Below are 14,587 nucleotides of genomic sequence, written 5' to 3'. Positions count from 1 at the left end.
TTTTGTCTTACAAGGGACTGACAACTGAACGTCCTGGAAGAATAGCAAAAAAAAAGAGGGATCCAAGTTAGCAGGAGTAATCTTAGACCTACCCATCCAACAGATCCTGTCATCTTTTTTCTTTTCTTTCATGTTATTCTGCTTATTGGTATCCAGAATATCCTTACATCCACTAATCTGAGTTTGAGCTGTATAGATAATCAAACCTACAGCAACTAGGGTTGAATTTGCAATAAGCTTTGCTTAAAAGCCTTTAATGACTGTTTGGCTGAACATCCTCTAATACTGTGTGATTAGCTTTCTCTCACCTGCTGAATGTATCTGTGCTTATAATGGTAATTCATGTGATCTATCTATACCAAGGAACTAATTGAGCTTAATTTGTTTCACTGTGCTTTCCCACAGCTTTTACGAATGGTTAAAACATTAAATACCAAAGCCAGCATTGGTCTATGTATCACTACTTGAAAACCGTTGTTAAACAAGGAGTAATATACAGGGCGTAATAGTATCTGTCTGAACRAATCAAAAAACAGTAGAAGAAAAATGAACTATAGTAAAATATTTGCATACAGTATTGCAGTATTATTAGGTAAATTTACTAATGATCAAAGCTTCTGTCATTGTGATGTCTGTATTTAGGGATCTGTATTCAGTCTAGTCTTGTGGTTTAAGAAATATTTGTCATCGCTGATCAAAATGCTTTATCTGATGACATTTGTTTTTAGGGAGTGGATCAAATTCACTGAGCCATTTTCTTCACCGGAGGCACCTAGTTTTCCCCAGGTCTTGACAGTGCAGCAAACACAACAGAACTGGCCTGAAACCAAGCCAGTCACATACGGCTCTGTCACCCGGCTTAGGTAGCCGCTCATCGCCTCGCTCCCTCTAACCAGCTTTGTTTCTCTTACAGCTGTGTCTTCACCATCTTCCTTTACAATGAAAACTAACACACTGAGCACAACAGTGCCTAATTCTTATTACCCAGGTAACCGATATTTTTTTTCTTGGTTTCATCCCTATATAGACCTTTCTTATAATAAAAGCATATAAGCTTGTGTTTCAGTGCACCTTGTCCTAGATATTTAATACATATAACAAGTTGCTTACAGTAGCTTTCTGAAAGAAAAMTGGGGAACATTTATCAATCATTTACTGTTCTCTCTCTTTTTACCTTTCCTGCATTGACCTGCTTATGATGTATGACAGATCCATTTGTGCCAACTGCAATTTTAGGTGAGAACATTTCCCTTTATCAAAGTTTATTGCTGAACTAATTTAGAAAGTCACAGATCCCAGGGTACAGACAATAGTATGCAAAAAGCTGTAGTTTTATGCTTGAGGGAGGGTAAGTTTATCTACATTGAGAATGCTAAGGACAGTTATCAAACTTGATTTCTGCTATCAGAGTGCAAGTCAGAGGAGAAAAAAGAGAAATAATTTTAACAAGTGGTTTTGTGGGGAAATGTTTATGCATGTATTTGGAGTGACACAAAAAATTTTGATTATCCTGGCAATTGAAATAGTTTTCCTCATTTTTTTTCCATTTTATGTCAGAACTGAAAATGTCACTTCTTAAAAATAACCTTTCCTAATTAGCCTATTCATGATACAGAAAATCAGACAAATTTTTGACTGTCTACCAGCTATCATTTCTTCTCACACTACCACATAGTTTCTCATATGCTTGTCAAAGTGAAGTTTCAGAGGAAAAGTGGTGTTTTGAACAGTAAAATGGTAACATGACACTTACAGTCATGTGGTTTGAGGGTTTATTATGGTTTATTATGCATCAGGTGTCACAGGAGTAAAATAAAATGGTAGAGCTATAGGTTAAAAACATATATAGTTAAAGTATAAAGCATTTCTACTGGGAATTCAGGAAACCTTCTATTGTCCAGTTTCAAAAAGAGAGGGATTCCAGCACTGTGACAATAAAGTAAGCATGAGATGCTATTGTATTTTTTTGATGCCTAAGTAACTCAAAAGCAGCACTGTGGCCTGTATTTATTTACACCTCCTTCCCATCCTAATATTAAAGTAAACAGGGAGATTTTAAAATCGAAAAAACGAGATAAAGCAATGCACTGTCGCATGAATTCAAACTCCTAWATTAAGCCTGTCTATTTACTCTTTTTACAATGATTGATATCTTTACAACATGTATTTTTCATTCTTCTCCTTCAAATCACTGTATAAGACCTCTGAACTGATTCCTATCCTTAAACTGTAAGTTAAAAAGACTTGAAAGTAAAATGATACATAGAAGAAGTCAAAATCTAGGAAGGTGATTTTTTTGTAAACTTGTTATTGTAAAAGAATAATTAGCAAARTGTATTTCAGTATGATAACTTTAAGAAGGAACCCATGCATTTTTATACGATATGTAAATCGGAGAGAAGGTAATGGTAGTGACTGTAACAATGTAATAATCTGCATGCAAATGAAATTTGCAGCGGCTTGTAACTGCCTGAGATGTTAGATTTTTTTTGTGTGCTTTAGCATTCATTCAACACTTCATCCAGTAGATGTTCTTTCCGACCTTGTGGGTGGGTAAGGAGAAAAGTACTATTATCAGGAGAAAAACTTTGAGATTTCACATTTGGATTGTTAATTTTGGTTAATGGTTTCTCAGATTTTTTTTCAATCCTTTGCTATTCAATAATGATGCTAAAATTATTTGTGCATTTTTCTTTCACAAAAAGTAATCTCCAAGCAAACAGTTCAGATATCAGATTAAAATACAGACTGAAAATCTACTTTACAAAGTCTGTAAGATCTTGAATTAGCTCGATGTGTATTTTATGGTCTAATACAGCTACATGTGCTTACTCATATCAGAAAATCTTTCTTTTCTTTCATTGTAGAAAAGAAATATTTTTGTTAACTTATGTGTTAGAACTTTAGTATCCTTTTATGACTGCTGTTCCATTGAGACAGAGTTTATCTCCCAAAAGGTGTTTGTGATTATTTGTACAGGACTAGTGTTCCATCTGAGATGAATCAAATTAACTCTGCTTGAGTCAGCAGAGGAATATAGCTTTTAACAACAACAACAACAAAAAATCTTGTACCATTATTTACATGCTGGATTTTTATTACAATTAATATCTGCTCTTGCTATCTTTGAATGCCCAGTGAAGTTTTTTTTCAGGCTGCAGGGTCAAGCCTGTAGTCAGAACTAAATAACCTTTCATTGTGACCTCCTGGAAAGGAAACAGGTCTGGTGAATGACTGAGTTTAGCTTTTAAGATCAAAGACTACTAGAAAGTCTACAATATACTTACTCTTTCCAAAATTTGATAAAGCAAGATCTCTGGAATATTCGTGCAAACTAGGAAATTCTTAGGCAATTGAAAAAAATGACTGATCAGTAATAGCAAACGCAGTGACACAAGGGGCCCACARTCTGAATCCTCAATTTCAGTTATGTGGAAATGTTCATATAGTTGAAGGAAAACTTTCATAGTTAGCCTAATAACCTAACTGGTTATTAGGAATTAGGTATATTTCCTGGTTTCCAGGAAAACCTGGGAACTAAACAAGTGCTTTACATAATGGTGGCTAAATCTGTAGATGCTGAGCATTAGTGTGGGTCATATTTGTGTAGTATCAGTGATTTGCACATTTCCGAAATTGGAAAAACAGAAGTTTCCTAGCCCAGATAAGATATCAAGCTGGATCTGCAGATATCTTCCRTGCCATAAGTTCATATGACTGTAAATAAATGTGTTATTTAACAAGCATTGTAGAATTCTATGGGAATCAATAGGTGGAGAGTAGAATAACTGTAGGATTTAACTACTAGTTTCATAGCACAAGACCCTGAATATGTCTTAACTTTGCATTCATAATARTTACTAACAGTTTGTGGGAAAAAGAAAATTCTGACCTCCTTCTAAAATTGAAGTAAACCACACAAAAATCATGATCAACTTCTTACACTTTTTTTGTCTTTTGTGTCTTAGCCACCTTGTAGTTTTCAGGTGCCATTTCAACAGCAACATACTGTACCTACACTTGTATACCACGTTTCATGCCATGCATCACAAGGTGCTTCACAGTACAATTTTATCACATGTTAGACGAAAGTTGTCACATTTAATGACTAAATGATGAAGTCAGTTTCCTTGTGGATTGGAGCAGGTTAGTAAGCCAGCAGGAAAAGTAGTGAAATRCCCATATGCATACCCATAAATTGCTATCTGTTGTTTCTGGTTTAGCACAGTTCATATTGACTGCATGCCCAGGAGGACTAGATTTGAAAAATCTCCGTATCACTGTGAACTGAAAGAATCTGAAATTATTCTTGAAATATCACCCATGGAGCTTTGTGGCCTCAACACCAATTTCCAGGGGTATTACTAAGATCAAAATCTCACCTTTTAATGAGGTGTGGTAGCAGTTTTGGTGTGCGCATGGGAATCTTGAACTTTTTTGTACAGTGAATTTGGGGAACATTCTGCTATAATATACTAAATTTATAAAAGTGGAAATATTATTTTAGTGTTTCCTTTTGATACAACATATTTTACAAACTAATCATTTTTTGTAAAGATACTGTTTTTATGAACCACTTGCTATGGTTAGCATGCAGCTAAGGAAGAGTAGTTTTACCAAGTCAAAGAAGTAGCAGTATCAGTGAAAAATCAAAAACTTTTTGAGATATCTAAAGTTATTATTTGGGTAAAAAGAAAAATATTTATGATGATACTTGAGCCTCAGAATTTGGGTTATTTTTTCCTATTGTCAAGTCTGAACAGATAAAAAATTCCAGCTAGACAGCAAGAAAGTGATATTTCTTCCTTACATAGAGTGCATTTTCACATCTATCTATTGCTTAGAATGAGTTTTGATCTCAATTACATCTGTTGTGAATTAAGTCACAATAAGATAACTTGGTTTCAATAGATTTAATTTAATTTATACTGTGAAACTGAGATCAGGATCTGACTCATTTAGGAAATCACATTGTAAAAACTAAATTGCAAACATAAAATACCTGTAATTATTAACGTAGTACTGTTGCTTATGCCCTGTTTCCTTTTTCTCCTCCTCTTTTTTTCTCCTGATATGTATCTTCTTAAAAGTGCCAATCAATGGTAAGTTGCCCATTTGCCCAACGGAAGAGATGTGGAGGGTTGGGAGAGTATGTGTCTCGTACAAATTTTAACCAACCCACTGGGTTCTCTTGCTTGTTGGCTTGCATGTTAGTTGACATTAAACATTTCATGCCTAAAGTGACGGCTCGTGGTACACCATGGTCCTAAAGCATGTTCAGCAGCCAGTCAAGACATCTTTCTTGAGCAGATGACCCTTTGCATTTGTCCTCCTGTATTTTGTTTTCAAATGTTGTATCAGATTTACATTTCCATTGCAGTCCTAGCTTGATGAAACCATAAGCCATTTTGTGCGTCTTTTTATTTTGCTCACTCCAAACATTTGCTCTAAATTTGCAGCATAAAATATAGCAGTTCACTAATCTGAGAAGAATGCAAGTCCTATTTCATTCGGTGGGACTTGATGAAGTTTCAGAATGAAACTTCAGTGTAGTTTAGAACCACATGCCTAATTTAGAGCTTGTTTATAATCAGCTAGTGTTATTTAAAGCAATATTATAGTTTGGACTGCTCTGCAATGCTTCCATTGTAGAACCATGGACTTTGCCTCATTCCAGTCAGTCTTGTAATTTCCCTGTGTAAACTACTCCATGGATATACTTCTATCTGGCATAGTCTTCACAGACTGAAGAAATACTGAAGATGTCAGATTTCTGTCATTCCTCTAGAAATCTGTGTATTTTGTATTTTTATTAATAAATGCAAATGAGCTAGTACATTATGAGATATTCTTTTCCTAGATGAAACCCACACGATGGTCAGTGACACAAGCAGCCTGGTCCAGTCCCATACTTAYAAGAAGCGAGATCCAGTGGATGTACCCTACCAGACCGGACAGCTTCATCCAGCCATCCGTGTAGCTGACTTACTGCAGCACATCACCCAGATGAAGTGTGCAGAAGGCTATGGATTCAAAGAGGAATATGAAGTAAGTGTCAGGTCTAATGATCTGATTATTATGTCTTCTGTGCTCTTGGCTTTATCTGTCTGCTACCTGTGCCACAGAACAGGAATAATAATTACTTGAYCCAGTAAGCTAGTTGCACTGTGAGGAAGACATTGAATGGAAAGTCAATCTCTAGAGTGAGCAGAGGYGCTGATATTAATGAGCCAGGATGGGGAGTTTGAAATAAAAACATTTCTGGGGAATCTCTGCCTAATTCTAATCACATGTATATTGAAAAAGCAGGTCCACTAGCTGTCACCTGGAAATTGCCGTGCTACTGAAAAATGTAGCCTTTTTTTTAGTGTTTCATCACGGATTGTCTAATCACAGTTGCCTGTTAACGTGATAGATGTTAGTTTGGAAATCAAAGTTCTACAAGCAGTATTGCTTGGAATAATAGTATTCACCATGCAGAGGAAGTATGCAGCTCTTCAGAGAAGCCCATAGGACTACAAAGCTGTCTTRTGGTGCCTGAACCATTTCACTTTAGCTGTAAGCTATTCCTGATCATTATTTTTTCATATGTACCTATAGTCTCTCCTTTTTTTTTCTTTCTTTGATCCAATTTCTGTTTCTTCATTTCATGCTACAGTAACCTTTTCCTTCCTGTTATCGTCGTCTTTATTTTAAATGTCATAACCACTACACCCTGGTAAAGACTATAGGAATGCAACACATTGGGCTAAAGTTCCTATCTTCCTTGTGAGATAAGTCGGTTTGTCTAAGTGAAAAAGCAAAACACAAGCAAATTGCTTGTGGTTCTACTTACGCTCATGCCCAAAATTAAGGCTAGTATTATGCCTGGCTTCAAAARCTTAGTTATGCTGAAAAGACTCAAGAACCATCCATTTCTCTTCCAAATTGTGTGGTTGAATGAACAGAGACTTCTCAACCTGTGTTCCTTATCTAAAGTGAGGARTTTTTTGAGACTCTTTAAAATCAATTCCATCCAATATTTTAATTGTTAGGATAAAAATGAATGTCCATTTCACTCTCACTTTTAGCTCAGAGTTTAAAGGGTTTATTCATGTGAGCACTTCTCACATACAAGGATACTCTGGCACRGGTGGATAGGATATCTACAGTGAGTAAAGTTTCCCACAAGATTACAGTTCAACAGGTTTGAAACTAAAAAACTAAGTAGCATAAAATTATAAATACCTAGAGAAAAATATACAGAGTTAGTCCACTGAGTTGGACTATAAATGGTCTGAAATTTCTTAGGAGCATATTAGAATTCATGGAATGATTTTTGGTTGCTTAGGTAGGAAGGTGCACTGAATAAGAACTTGTGTGATGCATAAGTGGATTGGAAGCTCTGAAATACCCTGTTAACTTTTAATACGTGATATGAACTGTGATCCAAGATAAAGTGACCAGACAAAAAAAAAAAAAAAAAAAAATTGTACCTGACCATGGAAGCAGGTAAAGATCACCAGCAGCCCATCTCTCCATTTCCAGGAGCAGACTACATTTGGATGGGGCTGAATTTGCTTCTATATGCTATGCATGCTTCTATATGCATCCAGATGAGAGACCTATCAAATTATACTGCATCTCTACCCCAGAACACAAGCCTAAGTAACCTTTCTCTGAAAAATAGGATGTGAGAAATGAGAGGAGCAAGTAAAACCCAGTCATGCTCTGGTATGACCCTTACATAGCCAGTGAGAAGGAAATACAGATGGAATTTTAATTCTGTCTTCTTGAAGTAGAAGCCTGCAAGAAAGATCACTTCTCATTTCTTCATCTGATAGAAAGAGAAAGAAGAGGGACAGCCTGCAAAAGTCATTTATATTAATTACACCGTGTAGAGCAAGCAAGAATTTCTGTTCTGGGCATGCACAGGTCTGCACTACCCTAGAGGCTCAATATATCAGGCTTGAGTTTTAAAAATAAGGACTAWTGCATTCACTGTTGCACACCCTTTAGCTGATGAAGTCTTTACTAGTACACTGCTGAGCTTGTACAGGTGTTCATGCTGCTTGCTTTTTAGAGGAGATGGTGGCTTTTTGGAGTTTACTGTGCTTCGTCATGCCAACTCCATGTTATAACAATTGCTTAAATATGTAATTGTTTAAATTCGTATTTATTGTATTAGACTTTCAAAGCCCATGCTTCAGGCCTCTACTAAAGTTACTGCTGGCAATTTCTTTCCCAAAATATAGAAAACAACTAATTCCCAGAAGAAGCTAATCACTTGTCAGCTTTCATTTGTGCAGCTGACTTAAACAAGTTTGTTCCCGTGATTTTTTTATGTCACTCTCATTTAAAAAAGATAGAATTGAAAATTCTTGTCTTTGGAAAAGATTTGTTCATCAGCCAAAACCTTTTATACCAGCATTAAGCCTAGAGGAAAGCAAAAATTAACAATTAACATACCAAAAAAAAAAAAAAGGAAAGAAGACAACTGTAAAATGGAATTTATAATGCAACCACTGACATGGCTTTTTAACTACAGTGGATCAAATGATGCTTCTGAGAAACAATTTCCAGGAAAATCATTTAATTTTAAGCTTACCAAGCTGATGAATGGCAGCCCGTTACAGACAGTAGGTGTAGTCAGGACTAATGCCAGAAGATGCAATACATCAGGGTGCAGTGTATTAGTAATGGCATGTRGAATTTAAAATATTGCAGCTGCATCTGAGAAACTCCTTTTTATATATGGAAATTGTTTATAATCAGAGTGAACTATAACAAGCCGTGTCTTTGAGGGGATTTCTCTTGTTCAACTCCCTCAGTCTTGCTGGTTTTCCCCTAACTGCAATGAAAGACTTCCAAAGACTGTATTCTAGCACTGCTAAGATTGAAGATCTCTCTGTTTATCTKGCTGTCAGGTTGATACCTTCCTCTTTGCAAGGTTGGACTAGGCAGTGGAAGAACTTTTTCCTCATAAATTATCAGAAGAATAACTGTCCAAATGAAAAGGAAGAAATAGTTTGGCAGGGGATTTGTTTTGAATGAAGTTTCATAGATGATTTTGGCTCTTACAAGACAGCAGGATTACCTAGTCTCACCAGGGAAACAGTTTGAGTCTGAAGAAATTCACATAGGCTTCACTCTGAAAATAAATCTGTTGAACTGAACGGAAAGTGAAGTAGCACATTACCTCTTAGCAGCACTTCAGRGGAGTAAAAGGATACCAAGCACTTACTGTCATGCATAACATGCATATAAGTGCTTTAAAATAAAACTTAATAATTAGCACCACAATTCAGAAAAATTAGGGCTACAGCACACAACCTGGGCACCTGTGTAGTTCTAAGTCCTRCTGGCTTCATGCAGAAGATTTTCGTAACATCCAAAATAAAGGGTAAAAATTGAAAAATCATTTTTAAACAAGGGCAGGTGGGTACTTAATCACTTGCTGCTCAACTTTGCAATATGAACCCCTTGAGATACTGAGTATCTTCAGATCCCAACATACCAGGTTTTGAGAGAACATAATACGTTGCAGTATTGTGACCTTTTATTCTTTTTCTGTCAGGAGTTGAGAGTGTTTGACTCATTATCTCAGAAAATATTGGCTCAGGGAATTGGCTCAGGGAAACATCCCAGAACCTGACACCACTCCTGCAATGGTCAGAGGGAAGATTCCTGTTTTCTAGGGCAGGATCAGGCCCTGAATCTTAAATAAAGCTGTACAGATTTTGATTTTATGTCTAGCTGTGTCTGTAGAATGAGAGCAAATACTGGCATGTCCTTAGCAGCACATCAATAAAAAGTTCACTGTCCGTTTTCCTGTGTGTTTCTCAAGTGTGGAAATAACAGATATATTTTTGTAAGCTGTGGACTCAAATGTAACCTTCATTTACAGTCCAGTGAAGTGTGAATGATTGTAAGGGACTGCACAGACATCTTTAAACTCAGGGAAATTTCTACACAGCTAGTCCATGGTAGATCTTTAAAATCCTTTCAATCCCCCACCAGGCCCTTAAGAAAAGAAAGATTTTTTGGTTCAGTCCCAGCGATGTGAGACTGACAGAATAACTTTGGCCTGATTTCACAAGCACCTCTACACTAATTGTGCATAATTTCATCTGCTCCCCAGTTTGAAAGGATGAGAGAGGTGGTATGGGTCATGGAGGAGGACTGATCCCTCCCCTAGGGTTTGCACTTTACAGCATTAATATGCTCATCTCCTTTCTGCGTTGAAAAAAGAAATAGGGAAGGAGAGTAGAAGTGATCTCTACAATTCATCCCTTTTATTTCCTTACACCTGCCATCTTTTACTTTTAGACTTCTTAGTTTCACAGTGCTTCATGCTTACAGGGTATATCTTTCACAAAGATGTGTATATGTCAAAAGGCTTATGCACATCACTGCAAAAGAGCAAGTTCATCTTCCTTAAGAGATGGACCATGCTGCTGGAGCCCAGCATAGTTTAATGTAGCTAGGGTAGAAACAGAGAAATTCATCAAAATCTTACTATTTTAAATAACATTGATTTTTAACCCTATTTGGGGAGTCTTTGAATCAACAAAAATTTGTGCCTATTCAGTGTAAATTGATTCTTTGCCAAATTAAGCTTCGTTGACATAAGACAATCTCAAATCGATTTCAGAGTGTCCACACAGGAGCTTGGACTGGTTTAACTGAATTGATTTAAAAACACACCTTTAATTAAACCAGTGCAACTTGGGGTAGCTCAAGCTTTGGAAAATCAATTTCACATTATGTTCCATGCCAGGGAGTTCTGAACTTCCATTATTTCAAAACCAAAGGTTCCTTTGAAAAGGCAGGATCTGCAAATGGTGTCCTTCGCAGATCGGCCTCTTTTACCRTCACTAACAGGACTCAGTCAATAGCAGAGTCTAAAAAAGGTTCCTCYGTGTAGCTTTAGCCTTGAGGCCTTTTCCCCCTTTCCCTCTCTCTCTTCCTTCTCCTCCCTTCCTGTCCCACACTTCTTTTCCCAAAGTTTTGTGGCAATTCAACTGTTTAGTCAGGAAATGATTTCATACTGGTATCTTTAAATCAGTACTGTTCCTAATACACTGAAGTTATATGCTGTCAGGATAAATTGTACAGATTATGCCCCTTTAATGCTGTATGGCATGCGCTCTGAGAGGTTGCACCAGTGTAACTGTACTAATCTCTGAATCACTGCAGTTAAATAGATGGATGTCTATGTGGATACAGGCTCAGAGGGCCTATCAAGGTCAGGAACATGAAATATATTATCTACTGTATGTTAACCAATTCATTTTTTAGCACTTCTTAGCACCAATTACAGATTGGCAGCAGTATTTTAAAACAGGTTATCTAGTCATGGTCAGTGTTCAGGCACACCGTGGGGGATTGTGGTCAAAGGTGATCATAAAAAAAAAGAAATGAACAATTTGAAGAGAATTTGGAGGTGAGCACCGAGAATAAGTGGGGGTATGGAAGAAATCCTGGCTTCACAGAAACATATTCATTGAAATAGAACTTCAACAGGTACACAGATAGATGTGCTGACAGTCAATAAAAGCAAGTGGCTTTTCACACAGTGTACTGCTGGCCAGTGAAATATCTGGTGTAAATAGGAAATGGCTTTAAGAAACAAAACAAAAAAAAAGCACCTTAAAAACAGCAGAATCASAGATCCTCAGTCTTCAGGACAGAAGGTGCTCCAGGCAAGGAGGAAATCTTTCACGGAGGAAGATTACTAGACTTGCCGACTTTAGTTTTCATTTTCTCCAGACCACTGTTAGATAAATGTCTGACATAGGGCAGAAGTCTGATACACAGAAAGTYCCACTTTCTGCTTTCGTGCAGATACATAACAGAGCAGAATTGAGTGACTCGCATGCGCTCCTCTGCTCRTGGCTTTTCTTCTGTTTGGTTCTTGTTGAAAGACAAATACGCTGCCACATGACACTTCTTTCTATATGCTGTGCTTCTGGGGCCCTGCTCTGAAATCTTGAAAATAGTAGGAARAATTCTGTTGATGTTGGGTTGACACAGGCAGTGACAAGACCCAGCTGGTGCTGCTTTTTGTACGTGTGTTCATTGTGACAGCAACTGGCCTGTTTCACCTCCAACGTGTACATTTTTGTCGTGCTTTTTTCCTCGTTTTATTTTATATTCTGCAGCGCCAGCTGAGACAGTCAATACTACAGTCAGTGCAAGTTATTCTCTATCCCACAAGACACAAATAACTAAGAAAACAAAAAGACTGTGGAACATTAGGGGGGAACAGGGCCTTTAGTAAGCAGTGTAAATACACTAAGGACAACATCTGTGGCCTCTGGAGTTGAGAGCAGACAACTGTTTTTCCTTCTTTCTTTTGTCTTTTTATTTTTGTAAGAATGAGAAAACTTATCAGAGAATGGAAACATGACAGAAATAGAAACGTAAGTAAAATAGTGGGAATTTGTCTTCTGAAAATGGTGCTGAAAATTGTAGGAAATATTCATCTGTAGAAATCATTRCTATTATTTTTGCTATTATCTCATCTGTTAAAATGAGGCCCAGAACAAGCACCTGAATGTCCAGTTGAATCTTTAAGGTCTGATCTTAAATGTTTGAAAGTGGCAGTGGTCTCATTACAGGCAGCAGAAGTGGTCCCTCCTGTACAAAATAAAGGAGAGCCACAGCTTATAGTGATATAAAACTTCTTACATGATGTAGGTTTTCACCCTTTGTCAAAATACTGTGTGCGGACATCCCATTTTCCTTAGATTACCACAGGATCTGCAGCAGCCTTCCGTGAATCCCAGGTGATCTTGTTCCCTGTAGTGTTTGTCACAGGCCCGTGGGCACTGGGGAGAGCTGACCAAGGGARCCCAAAAGCAATAGTAAAACTGGGCAGCTGCTATGTCCACAAAACATGTTTTGGTTCAGAAACACTAGGATGCTCCAGATCAATACCAAATAGAAGAAAGTAAAGTCACCCCAAGCCAGAAACTACCTTTGCTAATGGGAACTTGTGCTGATAGTGATACACTTCCGAGTGCATGCAGAAACTCTTTAATTCTTTAATGAGACTCACAGCAGAATGGGTGACTTCCAGTCCCTGAACACCAAGAACTGATTCAGCTGAACAGCTGTTGGTAAGGGTTTGCGTAGTTTTCCTTCAGTTCAGAGGAAAGACTTTCAGTTTGCTGAATGTATGTTGGCTTCTCAGTCAGCTGTGTGCAAAACTGAATCTCTCCTTAATAGCTGTGAATTTTTAGAGTTTGGATGCATGCAAGTAACCAGCAAAAAGCGTGTCAGAGTTCTTAATATCACTGACACAACACTGCCTTCCTGTCCTGTGCTGCAGTGTGGCTGACTGCCAGTGACCAAGGTGCCCAGGGAGTTTCTAAATCCCACTGTTTCCTTCTCCCACTCTTCCTAAATGCCTTCTCTTGCGATCTAAATAAAAGTGTGTCTATCTGCGGAAACAGCGTTCTGATTTGTTTCTGTTTAAGCAAGTTTAATTAGAATTTATTCTTAMAACAAATTATAGATTTAGTGAGATCGTGGCTTCGTTGGGTTTTATGTGTTTGGATAAAATTGCAGAGGAGCGTATGCCAGCATACTTCCATATCCTTAGGACTACCCTCACTGGAGGCAGGCATCTGTTTGTTGATGCTGTGAGGTGGTTACTTTTGGTCCTRATCAGTCTGTGAGTTACTTGGGTTTGAACTTTCTGTTCTGCGCCTGAACAGTCTCAGCTGTGTATGATCTCAGGCAGCAGGTATGCTCAACGGCAACAGCTAATACCACCCAAAGTTTTTCTTCATGTGGTTTTGCAGGACTGAATCTTGCTTGCAAAGAAAAGTTTAGGSTGTCATGACAAATAAAGAGAAGCACCTGATGCCTTTTCCATGCATCTTTCAGGACTATCACATCCCTTTAGGCAGTGCCACTTAAAACAGAGTTGGCAGTGTTGATCTGTTTGGAGCAGTGTTGACACACTCAAAAAGCATGAGACAGATTCATAAATTGCATTTAAATGAAAAATCTGAATGTAGTTTGTTGTTATGTAGCAGTTCTGGCATCTATTGTAGTTGGTCTCTTCCTCTACTGAGTCTGGCAGTCTGGATGGATGTTACGGTAATCGTATTAGGCAGGAAGACAAAATTTGTAGTAGTGGTTCTGCGAAATTGTTATTTATTAGCAATAAAAAATGGGCTGTTACGTGTCAATTGTCARTGCCCTGAAGCTGTCCTGAGATTCTCTTCCATGTTTCGCAGATACTCCTTCTGTATTTCAGCATAGCTGGTCTCAGCATCAGAAAGCCAAGAGTGGTACATTATGAGCACCTCTGCTCTTATTTCTGATCCTTAATGACTAAGTGTCTRTACACATTTGAAATGGAAGCAATTTAGCTATTGCTTGCAGTTGTGCCTTCCTTATCTCGTGGCAATAAAGATTAGATTTTACTTAGCAAGTTTTTTTCTCCCATCTTGGATCCAGCAGCCACAGCAGTCTTTCAAAATTCGTTTTAATTTTGCTCCCCTTTCTCCTGACCTATCACTCCATCAGTCGGCTCCTTTATTCTCTGAAGACATTGCAGAATCTTCCGTAATGTCTTCTGGGAAGATGTGGG

General features: G+C 37.6%; 1 protein-coding gene across 1 annotated transcript in view; it reads left to right on the top strand.

The window, feature by feature from the left end:
* The window catches only part of PTPRM (protein tyrosine phosphatase receptor type M), a 370,997-nt gene that overhangs the window by 275,448 nt on the left and 80,962 nt on the right, over nucleotides 1-14,587 (top strand). Inside the window, exons 15-16 of the mRNA XM_085319327.1 lie at nucleotides 914-988; nucleotides 5,861-6,048. Of these exons, the coding sequence (XP_085175453.1) occupies nucleotides 914-988; nucleotides 5,861-6,048 (263 nt within the window). The remainder of the gene's footprint in view (nucleotides 1-913; nucleotides 989-5,860; nucleotides 6,049-14,587) is intronic.

Source organism: Rhea americana, unplaced genomic scaffold (genome assembly GCF_003343005.1).
Source record: "Rhea americana isolate MKP2758 unplaced genomic scaffold, rheAme1 scaffold_58, whole genome shotgun sequence".
NCBI classification, from domain to species: Eukaryota; Metazoa; Chordata; class Aves; order Rheiformes; family Rheidae; genus Rhea; species Rhea americana.
This window is presented reverse-complemented; position numbering and strand designations above follow the sequence as displayed.